Below are 18774 nucleotides of genomic sequence, written 5' to 3'. Positions count from 1 at the left end.
GTTCTGATTATTTCTCCGTCTTAAGCTATGATTCTGTTGAGGCTTACGAGTTTTTTTTTCACGCATGACACTGAACTGACCACACTGGAAGAAGCCGATATGTTTGGTTTATTAAAATAGTTCAGAAAAAAACTTTGCAGATATAAAAACTATTCTTAATACAGCATTTCTTATCCTGAGAAGGAAGTCCTGTCTAATAATACTACAGTTTTTCTCACATACAGTATGACAGCGTAGGTCTTTGTTCTCGCTACAGGTAGATGCGCATTTTTGCACACTGGAATGTTCTGTAAAGAAGCGTGAGAGTTTAAAACGAGGTAAAAACCATATAAAAAGCAACCGCATTACAACAGAACCGTTGTTTCCCATCAGTCCTGGGTCCAGTGTGATTCAGTAAACGTTTCTCTTCTCCAGAGCGGTGACGTTCCAGCCTTAGTCTTCTTTCTTGGAGCTGCTGCTGTGTCTCTGGTAGTAGAGCACCGTGAGCAGCACCCACAGGTTCAGGAGGGTCATCGCGATGAACCGCACCAGAACTGAGACAAAATCAGAGATTATTAGTGGAGATGATTAGATGGACACGATGAAGGGGAATGCAACTGTAAATCATTGAAGGCTAGCAGTACTGTGCTTCTAAACACATTATGGATGGAGTTGTAAGTTAAGGTGTGCTGGATGTCTGCCTCTCTTAAAAGGAGCTATAAGTTTCATCTGACACATCCCACCACTCTGCAGAAAATGTGCTCCTTCAGCTAAAAAAAAACAACATTTTGATCTCTGAAGGACTTCCTCTGGTAAATATTAACTTTATCACCTTGTCAACATGTTTTCATGAGCTAGGAGGACATCATGAGTGAATTAAACAGTCAGTGCCAGCATTTGTACCAATGCCTGGCTCAAAAGCACACATTAAACTTCCTAGTTACCTCCACCAAGGAACGCAGTGGACTTATGTGACGATCACCATTGGTTTGTCTGTCTGTCAGCAACATTACTCAAAAACAGACTAATGAATTTGGATGAAGTTTTTCAGGGAAGGTCAGAAATGACTCAAGGACAAAGTGATCAGATTTTGGCAGTGATGCGGCTTATAGTCTGGATCCACGGATTTGTTGAGATTTCTGTATCATTGCTAGATAGCGGCACAGCATCACTGTAAATCCGTGGATCCAGACTTTACGCCACATCACTGCCAAAATCTAATCACTGGGTCCTTGTGTCATTTCTGACCTTCCCTGAAAATTTCATCCAAATCCGTTGTTCTGTTTTTGAGTAATGTTGCTAACAGATGGACAGACAGACAGATTAACAACGGACAAACGTACGCAGATTGTCATGTAACGTCTCTGCATTCCTTGGCGGAGTAATGAGCCTTTCAACACCATCAGCTAACACAATGTAGCATTAGAACACAGGAGTGATGGTTGCTGGAAATGTTCCTCTGTACCTCTATGGAGATATTCCATTAAAAATCAGCTGTTTCCAGCTACAATAGTCATTTACCACATTAACAATGTCTACACTGGATTTATCATTCATTTAATGTTATCTTCACTGAAAAAAATGCTTTTCTTACTACAGCTTGCCTCTTTAATACATTACTTTGCTCTCACACCTGGCCAGAATAAAAAACATTTTCTCTTTCATTTTGATGCAAGTTTCTGAGAAATGAGGAATAACAGTCCTGACTCAGTACTGTTTTCCTCTGGCATGGAAACATTGTGCCTTTGACTCATGGACGGATTACTGAACAGATTTTAAAAAAAAAAAAAAGTCACAAAGCTAAAAAAGTGGGGATGTCCCTGATAGAACACAAACAGATGGTTGTAGTCACTTTGTGTTTGACTCCTATGATTGAAAATGCACAGCAGACATCCCCACAGCAAAGCACAACAAACAGCCAAAAATCCTCATGCAAAACTATGACAGTAGCTATTTAGTAAACAAATCTTTTCCTTGTGAAATGTGTAAAGAGTTTATTAAATATGCCACTGTGGGACCCACACATCCCACAGTGGTTTGTAATTCAGACCGACTTACCCTGCGTGTCTCCAGTCGTCACTGTGGTGGTGTAAATCCGAGCTGAAACAAAGAGGAAGCCGCGTTAATGACATCCTCATTATCCAGCAGAGCATCTGATTTTTCATTAATGAAGTGTTGAATTGGTAATTTATTAAATTAGCAGCCAAGAAAACAGTATCATACATATTCAGGGAGCGAAACATTCCAGTGACAGTACTTCAGGGAAGAGAATTTATGTGAACTGATTAACTGGTTAAGGAATTCTAAACACCAGTATTAGACAGATAGAGCGGAATGATTGGGAGTTTTTGAACGTCTGGATGTGTTGGTTCACTGTGACTGCTCTCATTAGCATCATTTTCATGGTTAAAGCTCTAGAAAGCCACAATATGCTGCTGCCAAGATAAGATAAGATAAGATAAAGATAAAGTTCTTTATTTCTCCCCACTCCAGGGGAAATTTACATTGTTACAGCAGTTTTATTTACAATATATACAAGGGTGGCAAAATTTTTAACAGAAAAAATAAAAAAAATAAAAATAAAGTTTAAAAGTGCAAAGATGTGCAGTGCAAGAAGAACAAACAAACAGCAGACGGCGCCGTCAGTCGGCAGGTGAACTTACTGGAGGATTTAAGGAGCCACGACATTTCCATTCATTATGCAGAAACTATCTGCCAACTAAAAGCAGATCATTCTGTATGTCACTGTTGTTTTTTGCTGACCCAGAGCGGTCAGAGGCCGATACTACGAAGCAGGTAGAGTTGCCATTAACGACTAGTTTACAGGTTAAATTGTTCATTTAACCCTCCTGTTGTCCTCATTTGCGGGCACCAAAAAATATTGTTTCCTTGTCTGAAAAAAGTCCAAAAATTCAGCAAAAAAATTCCCCAAATTTCTGAAAATTTGCAAAACCTTCAGGAAGAAAATTCCAATAATTCCTTAAAAGTTTCTCTTAAAAGTTTTATTTAAAAAAAAAAAAATCCCCCAAATTTGGCAAGAAAATTCTTGTAAATATTTTCAAAAAATGAGTAAAAATCTTCCAAAAAAAATCCTAAAAATATCTAAAGTGATTACATATATATCAGTAAAACTTCTAACATTTTCTTGAAGAACATTCACATAAAAATCAACCAAAATCCAGCGAATTTCGCTTACACTTTGAGGGCCGGATTGGACCCTCTGGAGGGCCGCTTTTGGCCCACGGGCCGCGTGTTTGACACCCCTGGGTTAAGGGTTGAAAAATAAAAAGCAGCCACCAGAAAACAAATCATCAGAGTCGGGAATTTGAGAAAAAAAACAGGGAAAGCAGCAAAACACAGAGGACTGCTTAGTTTCCACTCACCCATACATGTGTAGGTAGCCAGAGCCCAGGAGAGCGCGCTAACCTGCCCCGCATCCTTAGACCTCCACAGACACTGCAGCTGAGCAAACTTACTGGCTGCACTAATGAACGTGCACAGGCTCTGGGAGGAGGAGAGTGGAGGTCAGACTTCATATTATACAACGACAAGCTGGGCTCCACAGTTGAGCTGAATTTCAAAAAGTACAAAGTTTCAAACACTTGCTGTAGCTTCTCATGTCTTAAACTTTTAAGAGAAAGGCAGTTGCAGGATCACTGCTCCCACCTATTTATATGCAAAAGGACTTAAGACATATTCATCTCATTAACCCTCCTGCTGTCTTCATTTACAGGCACCAAAAAATATTGTCTCCTTGTCTAAAAAAAATCCAAAAATTCAGCAAAAAAAATGTCCCAAATTTCTGAAAATTTGCAAAACCTTCAGGAAGAAAATTCCAAGTTTCCCTTAAAAGTTTTATTTTTAAAAAATCTCCCAAATTTGGCAAGAAAATTCTTGTAAATATTTTCAAAAAATGAGTAAAAATCTTCCAAAAAAATCCTAAAAATATCTAAAGTGATTACATATTTATCAGTAAAACTTCAAATATTCTCTTAAGAACATTCACAGAAAAATCAACCAAAATCCAGCAAAATTTGCTGGATTTTGGTTGATTTTTTTGTGACTGTTCTTCAGAATTATTTTAACATTTATTTTTTCCACCAAAAAATGCTCAAAGTTTGCTGAATGCCAAAAAATGCATTGCACTATTATGGAAAAAGACTAATAGACCAGTTGTGACTCAGTGGCTGAGACAGATGTTAACAAACCTTCCACCTGAAAGAATAACATATATACTGAAATCTAAAAAGCATGAATTTAAGAAGATATGGCAGCCTTTTATTGATTATGTTATGAATTCAAATGTAACACCTGAAGAAGAAGGTGAATGATGAGAGTGGACCATGCAGATTTCATGTTTGTGATTTGCTTTTTTAGATTTCCTTTTATTAAGATGTTTGTAACGTACTTTTTGTAACAGGTTATTCAATCAAAACAGAGAAGCACTGTTGTTGGTTTGTTTGTGTATGTGGTAGTTATGAGTGTGTGTATTTTTTTGTTTTGTTTTGTTTTTGTTTTTGCTGTTTTGTTTTTGAAAAATCCAATAAAAAATATTGTGGGGAAAAAAAATGCTCAAAGATTTCCCAAAAATCTTGAAAATGTGGACATCAGAAGTTTCACTGTGAAAATATATATTTATTTTCTACATTTTCAAACTTTAAAATGGGTCAATTTTAACCCGAGGGTTAAACAACGAGGCCATTCTAGAAGGTCTGGGTGTCTTTCTGAGAAACACCAGCTGAAATGAGGTCCGAGTGAGTTTCTACTCAGATCTGCACCTCATTACTCCTGACTGATGACATGCCATCTCTCTGCTTACTCTGTCATATGCTGTGACTCATGATTGATGTTAAACTGATTGATTACCATAGCCAGGTCAATGATCCACTTCTCCACAGTGAGGAGCCTCCAACCGCCCACAAACCTGAACACACTGAGTTAAGGCAGCACACAAAAGACTAATGGGTCATTGACTTTCTTCAGCATCAAATGAACATCCTCAGGTCTATTGGTGTCAGCAAATGAAAGGATACACCAAGGTGTAGATGAGGCTCTGCCGCAGGCTGCCGTTGTAATGAAGAATCAGGAGCAGAAGAATGACATCTGATGACACAGGCCAGGTTAGAACATGCACCACTTAGGGCTTCATTTCAAGGACCACTGATGTAGCAGCATCAGTAGCCAGTAAGAATTCAGACGTCTTCACTTTTTGCACATTTTGTCGTCTTCTATGTGGAATTTTAAAGCCAGAAGTTAGAATTTTTTGAACACAAATCTAGTATCGTAACTCGTAATGATAACGTGAAGTGAGACCAATTTCTTTTCAAATGTATTGACAATCTGACACTAAAATCTAATTAAGAAAAGATTCAGAAAATGAATTTAATGCTCTAGAATTTTGGCGTCACTTTGGCAGCTACTACAGCTTCAAGACTTTTCAGCTCCGGACGATCATTTCAGTTTGTTCAAAAACTGAAAGCATCTAATTACTCCACCAAGAAACATGGCGGAGTTATGTGACGATCGCGTTGGTTTGTCTGTTTATTCGCAACAAAAATGGACTAACAGATTTAGATGGAATTTCCAGGTGTTGAAGAAATTCCACTCTTAGTCCTTCTAAGTTTGCTGTAGTGAGGTGTCTATTGGTATTCCAGCACACGGTGGGTTTACCAAGACAGAGCATGAGTCTGTGAAGGGAAGCCAACCCAGAACATTTGTAGAGTCCACATTTTATAAGGATGGTCAGAGGGTAGGATGGGGGCTGTATGTAAACACGAGGGTGAATAGTGGTTCATTTGTGTATGGTTGCTAATCAGTAAGATAGATCACATCAGAGAGTGCGGTACTCCACCAAGGCTGCTCAGTCGTTGTATCATTTCTGATGGATGTAATCTTTACTAAAAAATGACCTTGCGTTGAGCACAGGTGTGTGTTCTGCATGTGTACGTTATGTACGGATACCAAATCACATGACCTAAATATGTAGCAGGCAGCAGGAATTGATGGGACTCAGAAACACCCCCACAATTTAATCAGTTGTTCCTTGGATCATTTCTGAAGGATAAGTCCTGATAAGTCCTCAGTGGTGGATTTGTGGTAGGATCACAACCATGTGATCATCAGCAGGCAGCTGATGTAGTGTTCACTTGTTGTCATGGTTACAGTGACGCCATGCTGCTATCTGGCAATGATGCAGAAATCTTTAACAAATCCATGGATCCAGACTATAAGCTGCATCACTGCCAAAATCTAATCACTTGGTCCTTGTGTCATTTCTGACCTTCCCTGAAAATTTCATCCAAATTCGTTGGTCTATTTTTGAGTGATGTTGCTAACAGACAGACAGACAGACAGACAGACAGACGGACAGACGGACAAACGTACACTAATCATCACATTCCTCTGCAGCATTCCTTGGTGGAGCAAAAATCACCTCAACCAACTACAACAGTAATATTGTGATTTTATGTGTAATAATATTTCAACGGCAACGTTTGAAGAATAAACTAAGGAGTCGAGATTCAAAAAGAGGCTCAGTGCAGAAATTGAAAAACAAACACCAAAACTGCTTTCAGAATGAAAACCATTTGATATGACAGCATACAGTGACTGACCTTGGGCAATGAGGATGGGGTATTCCAGGTATGTAGGAGGTGGGTAGTCGTAGTACATCTGGTACGTTACAAAAACAATGAACCTGTGAGGGACATGGGGTCGGGTTAGAGAATCATACTGAAAATGAAACACTGTACAGGAACAAGCAGACAAAATCTGAGTCACTGGCATGAAAACGGATCTCTCCAAGCCCCGTAGTGGGAACAGATTCATTTAGCATGTCAGCGAGCTTACAGGCGACCGGTGGCAAGTTTCACATCCAAGCAGAGGCAGGATGTTCCGTTCATTCATGCTTTTTAATGAAAATGTTCAGCAAACAGGATGAATCAGCAGCCTACAGAGAGAGATTTTCTGTTGAAAGACCTCCTCCTGTGAGAATCTTTTCTCTTTTTTCCCTCGGTTATGTCAACACACTGTTTAGTAAATGCTGAGACACATTCCAGGCAGTAAACACTAAAGCTGAGCATTTCCACCTTTAAACCACAGACTACATCAGACAGACACTTCCAGGGTTTCCTCCTGTTAACCTGCACTATGGAGATTTCTCTGTCATTCTTCAGCAGTTTACAGTTAGAAGATGTACAGAAGAATTACTCACATATTACAGTTTGCCACTGTGTAGCATAGAGCAGTTATATGTGAGCTGGTGGAGGAGTAAGTACACACAGCAACACTGTAGTTACATCATAGCAATTTAAAGGCAGGAAGGGGGTCAATATATCATTGAGGGGCTTCTAAAGTCCATGGGATATATTCTGCATACATTTTTAATAAAAGTTTAAAAAAAATAATGCTTTTTATGTTCATTATGATCATGTCTTTACAAATTCCATAATTATTTATTACAGAAACAAAAATGACTGGATATCACTAAAATTTGTCGTTGCATGTCTCATTTTTGTCATTTTCTGTCTCGTTTTTGTCATTTTCTGTTTTGTTTTTGTCATTTTGTGTCTCGGTTTTGTCATTTTGTGTCTCGGTTTTGTCATTTTCTGTTTTGTTTTTGTCAGTTTTGTTACTTTCTGTTTTGTTTTTGTCATTTTGTGCCTCGTTTTTGTCATTTTCTGTTTTGTTTTTGTCATTTTGTGTCTCAGTTTTGTCATTTTGTGTCTCGTTTTTGTCATTTTCTGTTTTGTTTTTGTCATTTTGTGTCTCGGTTTTGTTATTTTCTGTTTTGTTTATGTCATTTTGTGTCTCAGTTTTATCATTTTGTGTCTCGTTTTTGTCATTTTCTGTTTGGTTTTTGTCATTTTGTGTCTCAGTTTTGTTATTTTCTGTTTTGTCTGTGTCATTTTGTGTCTCGTTTTTGTCATTTTGTGTCTCATTTATGTAATTTTAAGGATAAGGATAAACTTTATTGATCCCACAGTAGGGAGAATTCACTGTTACAGCAGCTCCAAAAGAAAAAGTACAAAAGTATAAAGGCAGTGCAAGAATAAATAAGAAAATAACACGATGATTTATTTATTTATTTATTTATTTTAATTTTGTGTATTGGTTTAGTTATTTCATTTCTGGTTTTTGTCATTTTATGTATTGGTATTTAATAAAAAAATGACTGGATATCACTAAAATATCAACTAAATAACCGTCTGAATTTAATAACAACCACCTTCTAATGAGCTAAACAATAATAAAAGGAGCTGATTCAGAAATAGTTTGTGTTCATTTATTAAGTTGAGATAATCATGACAGATGTTTCTTTTTTGGCAATATATCAAGTTTTATATGGAAAATAACAAATTGTATCTGTGTCAGAGAAATCACTTTCCACTAAGTTCCCCATTACAAAAACACCTCTCCAGGAAGTGTGTTAATTCCAGATCACATGACCTGCTCCACATGATGTCATTTCCTCCTGAAGAAAAGACTGGCCAGACTCCAAGGCTTTCTGACTTATTTAATATAAAGTAGTCAACAGGTTTACTACAATATGTTTAGAAATAACTTTCAATTTCAATTTTACTCAATTGTATATATAATATTTAGAAGAATCTTTCTCTAAAAATACCATGTGGTGTTTGGTTGTGTTTAGTTATGTTGAATTTAGGACTGAAAACAGCAAAAATGTCGACTATGTTACAAAAAGTCCCACAATTCTATACTGACCCTATGCATTTTTGGAAACCTTCTAGTATAAGTGATGTCACATTGTTCCTGGTTTTATCTTGCAGCTTAGTTGCCGTGCTTCTTATTTCTTTGCCTCCACAAACAAGACATCAGGTCACTTACTTTGGTTGGATATGTCAATGCATTTATTGGTTAAAAACAAAAACTAATTAAAAGTCCAATTTCAAATTCAAAGAACTCCGCCAGCCTGCAGTCAAAAACAATGCACCACCCCTGAACTAATCAGTGGCTCCTTAAATGTGCACTCCACACCTCCACCTCTGTGGTGGCCTTTAAAATGGCTCCACCAGTAAGCAATCAGAAAAACAATGCTTTCATTTTACTCAAGTCCTATATGGCCACCATCTTGTATTTTACAAGATGGCTGCCGTAAAAATGGTTTTCGTCAATATCTCAGCTTCTAAATAACCTAGAAATTTGAATTTGACAGCTGAACCAGCATTTTCAGGGCCAAGGAATCTAATGGTATCAAAATAAATGAGCTAAATTCAATCACAAATTTATTTCACTGAAATTTTCCATTTTGACACTCTCTAAATCTGGTGAAATGAGATAGTGAACCTGACTATCAGCATGTTTTTGGACTGTATCCCAGCTGAGGACAGCAGTCTATCTCAGGGCTACAATCACACATCTACGGACAATTTAGAATCACCAGTTAACCTCAGCATGTTTGTGGACTGTGGGAGGAAGCTGGAGAACCTGGAGAAAACCCACACATGTACAGGAGAACATGGAGACTCCATGCAGAAAGATCCCAGGAAGGCCAGGATGTGAACCAGGGATCTTCTAGCTGTGAGGCAACAGTGCTAACCACCAAACCACCCTAACCCTAATTCTATCGTCAGACTGAAATAAACACAGAAAATCATTTAAATAAATCAAAAACGGCATTTCAACAAATTTGTGTGATTAGATTTTGTGTTATTCTAAATTTTGACATCAGTATTTTAATTTTTCTTGTTAATAGTTTTGGGTTTCAGGTACTGGAGATCAGTCTCCTCGATTATTCATGATCTCTATCAGCCCTGAAAAAAACAACAACATGTCTATCGACACCTAAAATAGACGTAATAGCAGATTAACCTATCTGCATTGAAACAGGTTTCATGTTTGGACTGTTATTTGCTCCCAGATAGGCTGAAAGCCACTCAGTCAGAGCTACTGATAAATAAACCCTGACTGTGAGCTGATACAGGCTATGATAAGAGCTAATACATATTGCTTTTTTTACAGTTGAACTGTGGTCACACCAGAGACAACAACAACCTCCTGAGATCCATCAGGAACGACAGGAGTGAAAATAGCTTCTTGAGGAGAGACGTTTTTCTGCATTGTAGCCATGCTGCGTAGCTAATGCTGATAAAGCTGCTTCATCACCACACTAACATCTTACCCAGTGCAGTTTAAAGGCTGGAATCTTTCACTGGTGCATGCACAGTGACAGCTGCCTATCGCTCACCATCACAGAGGAGGCATTTATGTCGGACAGTGCAGCTACTGCCAGGCACCGAGGAGGGATACAGCCTCACACACAGTGATTTGATCCACCAGTGAATCCTCAGATTTAAGCTTAAAACAGACAGCGACAGCATTTCCTGCTCAGTACGGAAGAACTGCTTCAACCTACGGCACAGATTCATCAGACAGCTCACTGTTTCACACAGCAGAGGCCAAACTGTCCTCAATAATTTCTCCAAAATCCTCCAATACGTAAACAAAGCACAGTTGTTCAGAGTTAAGCCTTAATGGCCGGATTACTTTTTCATTATAGGGCAGACCAGCCATGGAGCCTAGTGGAGACAATCTCCTCATGATCTATTAAACTGGTAATCTAGAAATCTAAAAGTGCAGTCATCGCTATTTATACAGCACATTTAAAACAACAGCAACTGCTTTCCAGTAGAGAAATATGATGCTGATAAAAAATAAACCTAACATGTTTCAATACAATTCTATAATTTCATTTAACAGATGCCTTTATACAAAGCAATAACACAAGCAAGGATCTAGTCAGACTGAGGTTAAGATCTGAAAGTGTTGTTTATGATGTGAATTCACCTGAGTAGTTTAAAATCCAATAATAATTACATAAAATACAACTTTACCTGACTACAACAGCAATATTCAGACTAAGGCCTTATGTTCATTTTAAATTTGGGGATTAACCTGACAAAAATACACATGAAAATCCAGCAAACCTACTGATTCCCAACATTTGTTTTTAATGTATGTGTATTATTTTATGTTTGTTTATTGTATTTAAGGCTACATTTATTTTGCTAATGTTTAGGACAACAGTTCAATAGTAATGTATGCTTTATAACATTATATTAATACAAAAGATGTGTGGTGACTTAGATATATGCCGAATTTATCACTATATATTAATGTTTCTGTAGCAATTTGTAAATACAATTAAATATATATGCAGCCTTATCTACAACAGTAAATAAAAATAAATTTGACGATTTTTAAATGGAGTTCCTCTGCACATCAGGGTCTACACTACACCTGTGTTACTCAGTAATACAACGTGTACCGTACCATGCTAGAAAGTATATTTCCCAATAAGTTAGACATATTTTGTTAAATAAAACACAGCAGTGAGGTCCTACTAGACCACCTACCCGAGCAGCTCCAGCAGCAGACTGTTGAGGCTGACTCCAGCCGTAGATTTGGCTCTCATCAGGACGAAGATCTGCGGGAACTTCAGCACCATGCACACAAACAGAGTGCTGAAATTACACACATGCAGTAACGTGTCGGACTGCATCGTTTGAGGATGGACAGAACGAGATGTGGAACTTTTTCCTGAGGTTTTCTTTACAAAAACTGACTGCCAGATGCTGCTACGCTGTCACATCTGTCCAGTTACTGGGGTTTAGGAAACATGTACGTTTTATTATTTCAAAATAAAGGTAAACTTTAATTTATACTCCTTCCAAAATATTTGAGCCATGATTAAAAAATGCACAAGTAAATAAATTGGAAATACAAGTATGTTTTCAGTTTGTAAATGGCTTGTTTTCTGAAAACTATTTACAAATAGATAAAGATATATTTTATTTTGAAGGCACACTTATGGCTTTTCCTTTATTAGTCTATTAACTTGACAGTTTCCTGTCACCCGGCATATTTTCTCATTTCCGTATTCATCGTCTTAAAGCTGATTGGCTGAAACACCCTCCGCTCCACCACAGCGTTTCAAATCTGTGTTTTGACTGGAAGAGGCTCCACCATAGATTGTAGAAGAAAGCTTTATTATTCAGTCTATGGGCTGCACTTCATCCTGAAACTCCTGAAACAGTGCAAGTTTATGAGAAAGTCCTTCCTGCAACCACGTGATGGAAAACATTTCAGCACAATCTGTTGTCAACAACTTACAATCTAAGGTGTTTCAGCGTAAGTCATTAAAATAAAGTCATGGAAAAATTATTAGACTACCCTTGCTTTCATCAATTTCTTGTTCATTTTAATGCCTGGTACCACTAAAGGTACATTTATTTGGACAAATATAATAATAACAACAAAAATAGCTCATAAGAGTTTAGTTTCAGAGCTGATATCAGACATTTTCTTGACAATAACCAAAATCACTTCAGTTCTTCCATTAATATCTATGGCATTGTTCTGCCAAAAACAGCTTTTAGGATTCCATGTTTTCTTTTCTGTTTTAGTGCCATGATCCACACAGGAGTTAGTACTGATTCATAACCACTGTTTCTGATGACTGCAGCTATACATCTTGTCATGATCTCCACCAGCTTCTGACATTGTTCTGCTTCACAGCAGCTCATTCCTGTTGCACTAATTCTAACTAATTTGCTTTGTTTTTGGGTTTGTGGTTCTACATTTAGCGTTTGATGATTTTCCACAGGTTTTCAGTTGGATTTAGATCTGGTGATTGAGCAGGTCACGGCATGGTTCCAATGTTCTGGTTCTCCATCCAGGCTTTACCTGACCTCGCCGTGTGGTAAGGGGCATTGTCTTGTTGGAAAATCCAGTCATTGGAGGCAGGAAAGAGTTTTCCAGCTGATGGAAGAAGACTGTTTTCCAGAGTAACCCTGTACATGACCTGGTTCATTCACCCTGTTCCACCCAGACTGAAAAAACTAAGTGGAGCAAAGGTGTACAATTTGCTGTACAGATTAAAACATTTGGTATCATCTGCCACTTCCAGCATGACAACAATAATTCAGCACACTCTTTAAAATGCAAAGCCTTTATTCCAGTGAGGCGCTGACATAGAGTCACATGACAAAGCAAAATCCAAATCATGTAATCATTTCAAAATAATGTGCTTTTTTTAATTCAGTGGGAAACAACATTTTTATTCAGATTTAGACAAGGGGCACTGTTTTTTACTTTTTAATCACATAACAATATAATGAATAGCTTATTAAAGCAGCAACATCAGAACAAAAACCTGAGATAAGCTGCAGTTCACTCAAAGTGCAGATAGATAGACGCTACATCAGATCAGGAAAACAAACTGACTCCTTCATAAAACGATGGCTTATATCCCAGAAGCATGAAACAATAAGTGTAACAGACATTTCAGGAATAAAAAACACCAGCAATTTTTATTACCAAAATAAAACATAGCATCAGATTCTCACCTGGTTAATTCTGATATTCGAGCTGTTTTAAACTCTGCTCTGTGTTTTTTGTTCAAGGATCCACAACCTGCTTCTAACCTGCTTCTGCTCATTTTCCCTCTGACACTGTTCAATAGAGAAAAGAAGTGATACAACTTTTCAGTCATCCAGATTTGATCAGGTTTCCTGTTAGATCAGGGGTGTCCAACATGCGGCCCGTGGACCAAAAGCGGTCCTCCAGTGGGTCCAATCCAGCCCTCAAAGTGTAAAAGTTACAGAGAAGACATTAACTGCAGATTGTAAATTAGTAAAACTATAAATTTAAAATAATTTCTAGACCTTAACAAATTGTTTTGATCATACTGTAAAATAGTGGAGTGCTCATTGTTGTTTTGTCATTTTGTGTCTCGTTTTTGTAATATTTTGTCTTGTTTTTGTTGTGTTTTTGTCTTTTTTTGTCATTTGTCTCATGTTTTTGTTGTTTTGTTTCTCGCTTTTGTCATTTTTTGTCTAATTTTTGTAGTTTGTCCATTTTTTGTTGCTTTCTAACTTTTTTGTGTAGTTTTTTTTTCTCTTTTGTTTTGTTTCATGATTTTCTCATTTTTTGTCTTGTGTCATTTGTCCATTTTTTGTTGCTTTCTAACTTTTTTTTGTTGTGTTTCATGTCTTTTGTCTCATTTTTGGTTGTTTTGTGTCTCAATTTTGTAATATTTTGTCTTTTTTGTCTGTCTTTTGTTGTTTTGATCATAAAGTAAAATACTATATCATACAGTTCCAGACAGCTGTGACTAAATGTTGTGTTCCTTTGTAGACACTCTGTGATCTGGAAGTTGTAATGTGGAAATGATAAACTGAGGCTGAATGTTGCTGAAACTGAATTTATTTTTCATAAGAAATTTCAGGTTGTTCGTGATGTTTTGTAAAAAGATAATTCCTTAAATGTGAACATTTTCAGAACATACGTTTTTGCACTAAAACAAAGGAAAGATTTGTAGTTGTGGTCATTTATAGGTTATTATGCTGTGATTTTACTGGTCCACTGGGGATCAGATTGGTTTGAATGTGGAACCTGGACTAAGATGAGTTTGACTCCTCTGTGTTTGATTATCAAGTATCTACTTAAATCCCTGATAGAGCTCAGATGACATGAATGTGATCTGAGTCTTCCCCTCTCTCCTGCCTTTAACGGTCTGCTGTTGCCTTTACCATTAAATTCTGTGTGCTGCTTGTAGCCTCTTTTGGTCAAAAGCACCTAATAATAAACACAATTTAGGGTCAATGAGCAGATATAGGACAGTAAACAGCTCTTTCATATCACCCCAGACTGTGCCTCCAGTATAGCTTCTAAGTAGATGTCTGCATTTTTCTCCATATTTACCGATGATTAAAACAAACCCTCCACATCACATCTAAGCTCACAAAGTTTTATTACATACTGCCAAGCCCTGAGCTGAGCACAGTACGGTCCTGCTTGGAGGATCCGGCTAACAGAGGTCCAGATGTGCAGCGACTGTGCTCCTGCGGGGTCTATCACGGCAGCATTTCTGGATCCTGCTTGCGCTTGTGATGGTTGGTTTGAAAGAGTAACAGCCTGTCTAATCGGACCAGTTCCCTCCCCAGTGGAGTGGACATTCTGCTGCCAAAGATCTGGTTGCTGGTGTTGGGGAAGCGATCAGAGAAGAGGGACACATAGGTGGGTAAAGGCTCCTCTGGTTTCAGCTGCCCCTACAAACACACATCACAGTTAGATGTGTGTCAACATTTGGCTCTATGAGGATCATTCCAGAACTGGAGGACATTTGGGCTTAAAAATGTTTGAAAAATCAACCTTCTCTTTTCCAGTTTTCTGCTCCATATTCATCAATAATAAGTAATAAACTATCAAAGGCTTGATTGGCTCAGCTTCCACATTAATGGAACCATTTTTATTCCATGTTTTCTGTGTTGTTTGCTAACCCTACTCTAACCACAGTAACAGGGTTACTAATCCATGCTAATGTGATCTTTTTCTCAGCAGTAGAAGCTAGATATTTAGCTGCTGTTACTGCTGACCAAGAGGACAAACTGACTGATGGAAAACAGTCCAAAGAATTAGTCTGATCCTGATAATATGAGGCAGAGTGACTGACAATGTTATGAAAATATGAAAAATAGAAGAGAGGACATAGCTTTGCTCTACCTATTCTTTAGGAAAACTGTTTGATGATGTTAATTCCAGCATATCGTGAGATTCACTGTTTTCTTCTACCAGCTAAAAAAGTTATGCTAACATGTTGTAGGACACACGTTCAATGCATAATAATTATTATTTAAAATATTATGTTGATTAAAACAATGTTCCCACAATTCCAAGAGACATCAATGAAAAAAATTAATGTAAAAAAATTTTATTTAAATTTCATTTTAACTGTTTTATTTGAGATTTACTGTTTTATCTGAGAAGTCCACAGCAGTGGATTTGTATTAGGGTTGCGATCATGTGATCGTCAGCAGGCAGCTGACGTAGTGTTCACTTGTTGTCATGGTTACAGTGATGCCGTGTCACTATCTTGCAATGATACAGGAATCTTTAACAAATCCATGGATCCATACTATAAGCTACATGACTCCCAAAATCTAATCACTTGGTCCTTGTGTCATTTCTGACCTTCCCTGAAAATTTAACCAAATCCATTAGTCCATTTTTGAGTAATGTTGCTAACAGAGAGAGAGAGAGACAGACAGACAGACAGACAGACAGACAGAGCGTACGCTGATCATCACATAACTCCTTGGCAGAGTAAAAATGCTACCATTGATGTGTAAGCTGAGTCAATCAAGCCTTTGATAGTTTTTTACCTATTATTGATGAATATGGAGCAGAAAACGGTCAAATAGAAGGTTTATTTTTCCAACATTTTGAAGAGCAAATGTCTTCCAGTTCTGGAATGAGTCATGTTGTATTGTTATGTTTGTCAGGTCATTAGTGTTGTTTGTCAGTGAGTCAGTGGTGTTTTATTCTGCTATTTGAGGACAGGTCTCATCTCTGTGAGATTACCTGAATGAATAAAGGTGATTTTTTTTCTGTGATTTTTAGTAGCAATTATCTGTAATTTAACAAAACATGGGAACAGGAAAAACTGTAAAATAACATTAATTTCTTCAACAACTAAAGTCACCCAAAAACTGTTGAAAAAGGTTCATTTTACTATCATAGTGTGCATTTTTCTTACCATCTGATCATAGTTCCTGAGAAAGCCCCAATTCTTCTCCCTGTGGACCACAATCTATTGGTTCAGTCTGTTTATGTTCACTGATATTTAACCAAACATTAAACTAACATCCGTTGTAACTCACTCTTGTAGCTCCTGTAACCCTTAGATGCATAAATGGGTCAAAAATGACTGGTGAGGTCATTTTTCTCCAATATCTTTGTAATGAAAAGTTGTAATCATTTCATATCCCAGGTATTCCTGAAAAAATGTTTTTGATTTGATTCCATTTCAATTTCTAAGTTACCTAATTATAATATTTGTATTACTACCCAAAGCTTTTATAAGTGGATCAAAAATGACCCTCATTCATTTACCATAGAATCTCATGGAAACCTGTGATTCTTATCAATTGTAGCTGTCAGGAATACATTTACAGGGTTGATATATATAATTGAAGGACTTCTGAAGTCCATGGGATATATCTTGCATACATTTTTATTAAACATAAAAAAAATGTTTTTATGTTCATTATGATCATGTCTTTACAAATTCCATAATTATTTATTATGGAAACAATCACTTATTAATACAAAATGACTGGATATCACTAAAATGTCAACCAAATAACCATCCAAATTTAATAACAACCACCTTCTATTGAGCTAAACAATAATAAAAATGAGCTCATTCAGAAATAGTTTGATTGTGTTCTTTTTATTAAGTTGAGATAATCATGACAGATATTTCTTTTTTGTCAATATATCAAATTTTATATGGAAAATAACAAATTGTATCTGTGTCAGAGAAATCACTTTCCACTAAATTACTTATTACAAAAACACCTCTCCAGGAAGTGTGTTAATTCCAGATCACATGACCTGCTCCACATGATGTCATTTCCTCCTGAAGAAAAGACTGGCAAGACTCCAAGGCTTTCTGACTTATTTAATATAAAGTAGTCAACAGGTTTACTACAATATCTTTAGAAATAACTTTCAATTTCAATTTTACTTACTTGTATATATAATATTCAGAAGAATCTTTCTCTAAAAATGCCATGTGGTGTTTGGTTCTAGGCGGCCATGTAGGTCTGAAAACAGCAAAAATGTCAACTATGTTACAAAAAGTCCCAGTCATTTTTTATTAAAAAGTGATTGTTTCCATAATAAATAATTATGGAATTTGTAAATACACGATCACAATGAGCATAAAAAATTGTTCGTTTTTTTAACTTTTAATAAAAATGTATGCAAGATATATCCCATGGACTTAAAAGGTCCCTCAATTATATATTGACCCACAACACCAATAATAATACTGGTAATTTCTGACCCACTTATGGAAGAGTCCATTCAGTGGAGCATCTGAGGTTAAAGCCAGTTAAAGCTGATTTTTAAATTCTTTTTCTCACCACTCCAGGACGCCTCTCCTCTCCTTCCAGACCATCTCCTTCCACACCTCGTCTCGTTTAAAGCCATCGCTCCGGTCCGGGTTTTGTCCAGAACCTTGTCCGGTGGTCCTCTCCGCCGGTGCCCCGCCGGTTGTCGTCCTTGTCCCGGTGGATCTCTCCGGTAACCGGTAACCGGCGGAGGACACGCGCCTGTTTAGCTCCATCAGCTGGATTTAAAAGGAAGAAAGTCGCTCAGTTTGTTGACTAAAACTGAGCCCAGGTCAGTTAGTGCGTAAAATGAATCAAATGGTAGTTTTTAGCGCCAGTAAGCGGGATGTGAGAAATCACTGCCAGCCGTCAGCCGCTTTGTTTACGTTTCCAAGGCAACAGTGTTCCAGCAGAAACATGCACTGAAGATAAAAACGTTCCGGAAGAGGAAAAAGTGCAGGAAGATGACAAACTGCCGGATGAGGACAAAGACTTAGAGGAGGAGATAAAAGAAACTAAGGAGGAACAGGAAACCCCGGAGGTGGACAACCAAGAGCTCCCTGTCAAAAACAAGAGAAACAAGGGATTCTTTGGTTTCTTCAGAAGACTGATGGCAGGAAAGACAGAAGAGAAAAGGAGCACAAAAGAAAAAAGAGAAACATGGCTGCTGGAGTCGTTTGCATTGAAATGTGACAATGACAGCAAGTTTTCCTCACACTTCCTCCACCCCCCACCTCTCCATCCTCCCTTTCTCCATGACCATCCACAACCATCTCCATCTCCCCCACCCTCATCCCTCCTCTTCTCCAGTATCCCTCCACCTACTTCTCTCCCCACCCTCACCACCTCTGCCCCCTTTGTCACTCCCCTTCCCTCT

The 18774-nt window shown here is 37.6% G+C and overlaps 2 protein-coding genes across 2 annotated transcripts; both read right to left on the bottom strand.

The window, feature by feature from the left end:
- Nucleotides 1-90: 90 nt before the first annotated feature.
- On the bottom strand, nt 91-11589 carry slc66a3 (solute carrier family 66 member 3). The gene is made up of 7 exons (XM_023270625.3): nt 11355-11589; nt 6594-6676; nt 5013-5082; nt 4846-4903; nt 3363-3483; nt 2038-2079; nt 91-533 (listed from the first exon to the last, which is right to left on the bottom strand). Exons 1-7 carry the CDS (start codon nt 11498-11500, stop codon nt 433-435), a joined length of 621 nt encoding a protein of 206 aa, XP_023126393.1. The 5' UTR covers nt 11501-11589; the 3' UTR covers nt 91-432.
- Nucleotides 11590-12933: 1344 nt separating this feature from the next.
- c20h2orf50 (chromosome 20 C2orf50 homolog) lies at nt 12934-18308 on the bottom strand. Its single transcript, XM_023270629.3, has 3 exons — nt 17931-18308; nt 16538-16577; nt 12934-15050 (listed from the first exon to the last, which is right to left on the bottom strand). Exons 1-3 carry the CDS (start codon nt 18131-18133, stop codon nt 14856-14858), a joined length of 438 nt encoding a protein of 145 aa, XP_023126397.1. The 5' UTR covers nt 18134-18308; the 3' UTR covers nt 12934-14855.
- Between the last annotated feature and the right edge of the window lie 466 nt (nt 18309-18774).

Source organism: Amphiprion ocellaris, chromosome 20, assembly GCF_022539595.1.
Source record: "Amphiprion ocellaris isolate individual 3 ecotype Okinawa chromosome 20, ASM2253959v1, whole genome shotgun sequence".
NCBI classification, from domain to species: Eukaryota; Metazoa; Chordata; class Actinopteri; family Pomacentridae; genus Amphiprion; species Amphiprion ocellaris.
Note: the sequence above shows the minus strand (reverse complement) of the source record. Positions and strands in the feature narration are given on the sequence as shown.

Excerpts from the sequence above, each read along its gene's own strand:
- slc66a3 (XM_023270625.3), bottom strand. The coding sequence starts at position 11,500 with ATGCAGTCCGACACGTTACTGCATGTGTGTAATTTCAGCACTCTGTTT. Across the intron at positions 3,484-4,845 it reads GGATCATTGACCTGGCTATG|AGCCTGTGCACGTTCATTAG; the intron begins GTAATCAATCAG and ends TCCTCCTCCCAG. Across the intron at positions 534-2,037 it reads GACGACTGGAGACACGCAGG|TTCTGGTGCGGTTCATCGCG; the intron begins GTAAGTCGGTCT and ends ATTTTGTCTCAG.
- c20h2orf50 (XM_023270629.3), bottom strand. The coding sequence starts at position 18,133 with ATGGAGCTAAACAGGCGCGTGTCCTCCGCCGGTTACCGGTTACCGGAG. Across the intron at positions 16,578-17,930 it reads AGGAGAGGCGTCCTGGAGTG|GGAGAAGAATTGGGGCTTTC; the intron begins GTGAGAAAAAGA and ends TGTGGTCCACAG. Across the intron at positions 15,051-16,537 it reads TCAGGAACTATGATCAGATG|GGGCAGCTGAAACCAGAGGA; the intron begins GTAAGAAAAATG and ends GTGTGTTTGTAG.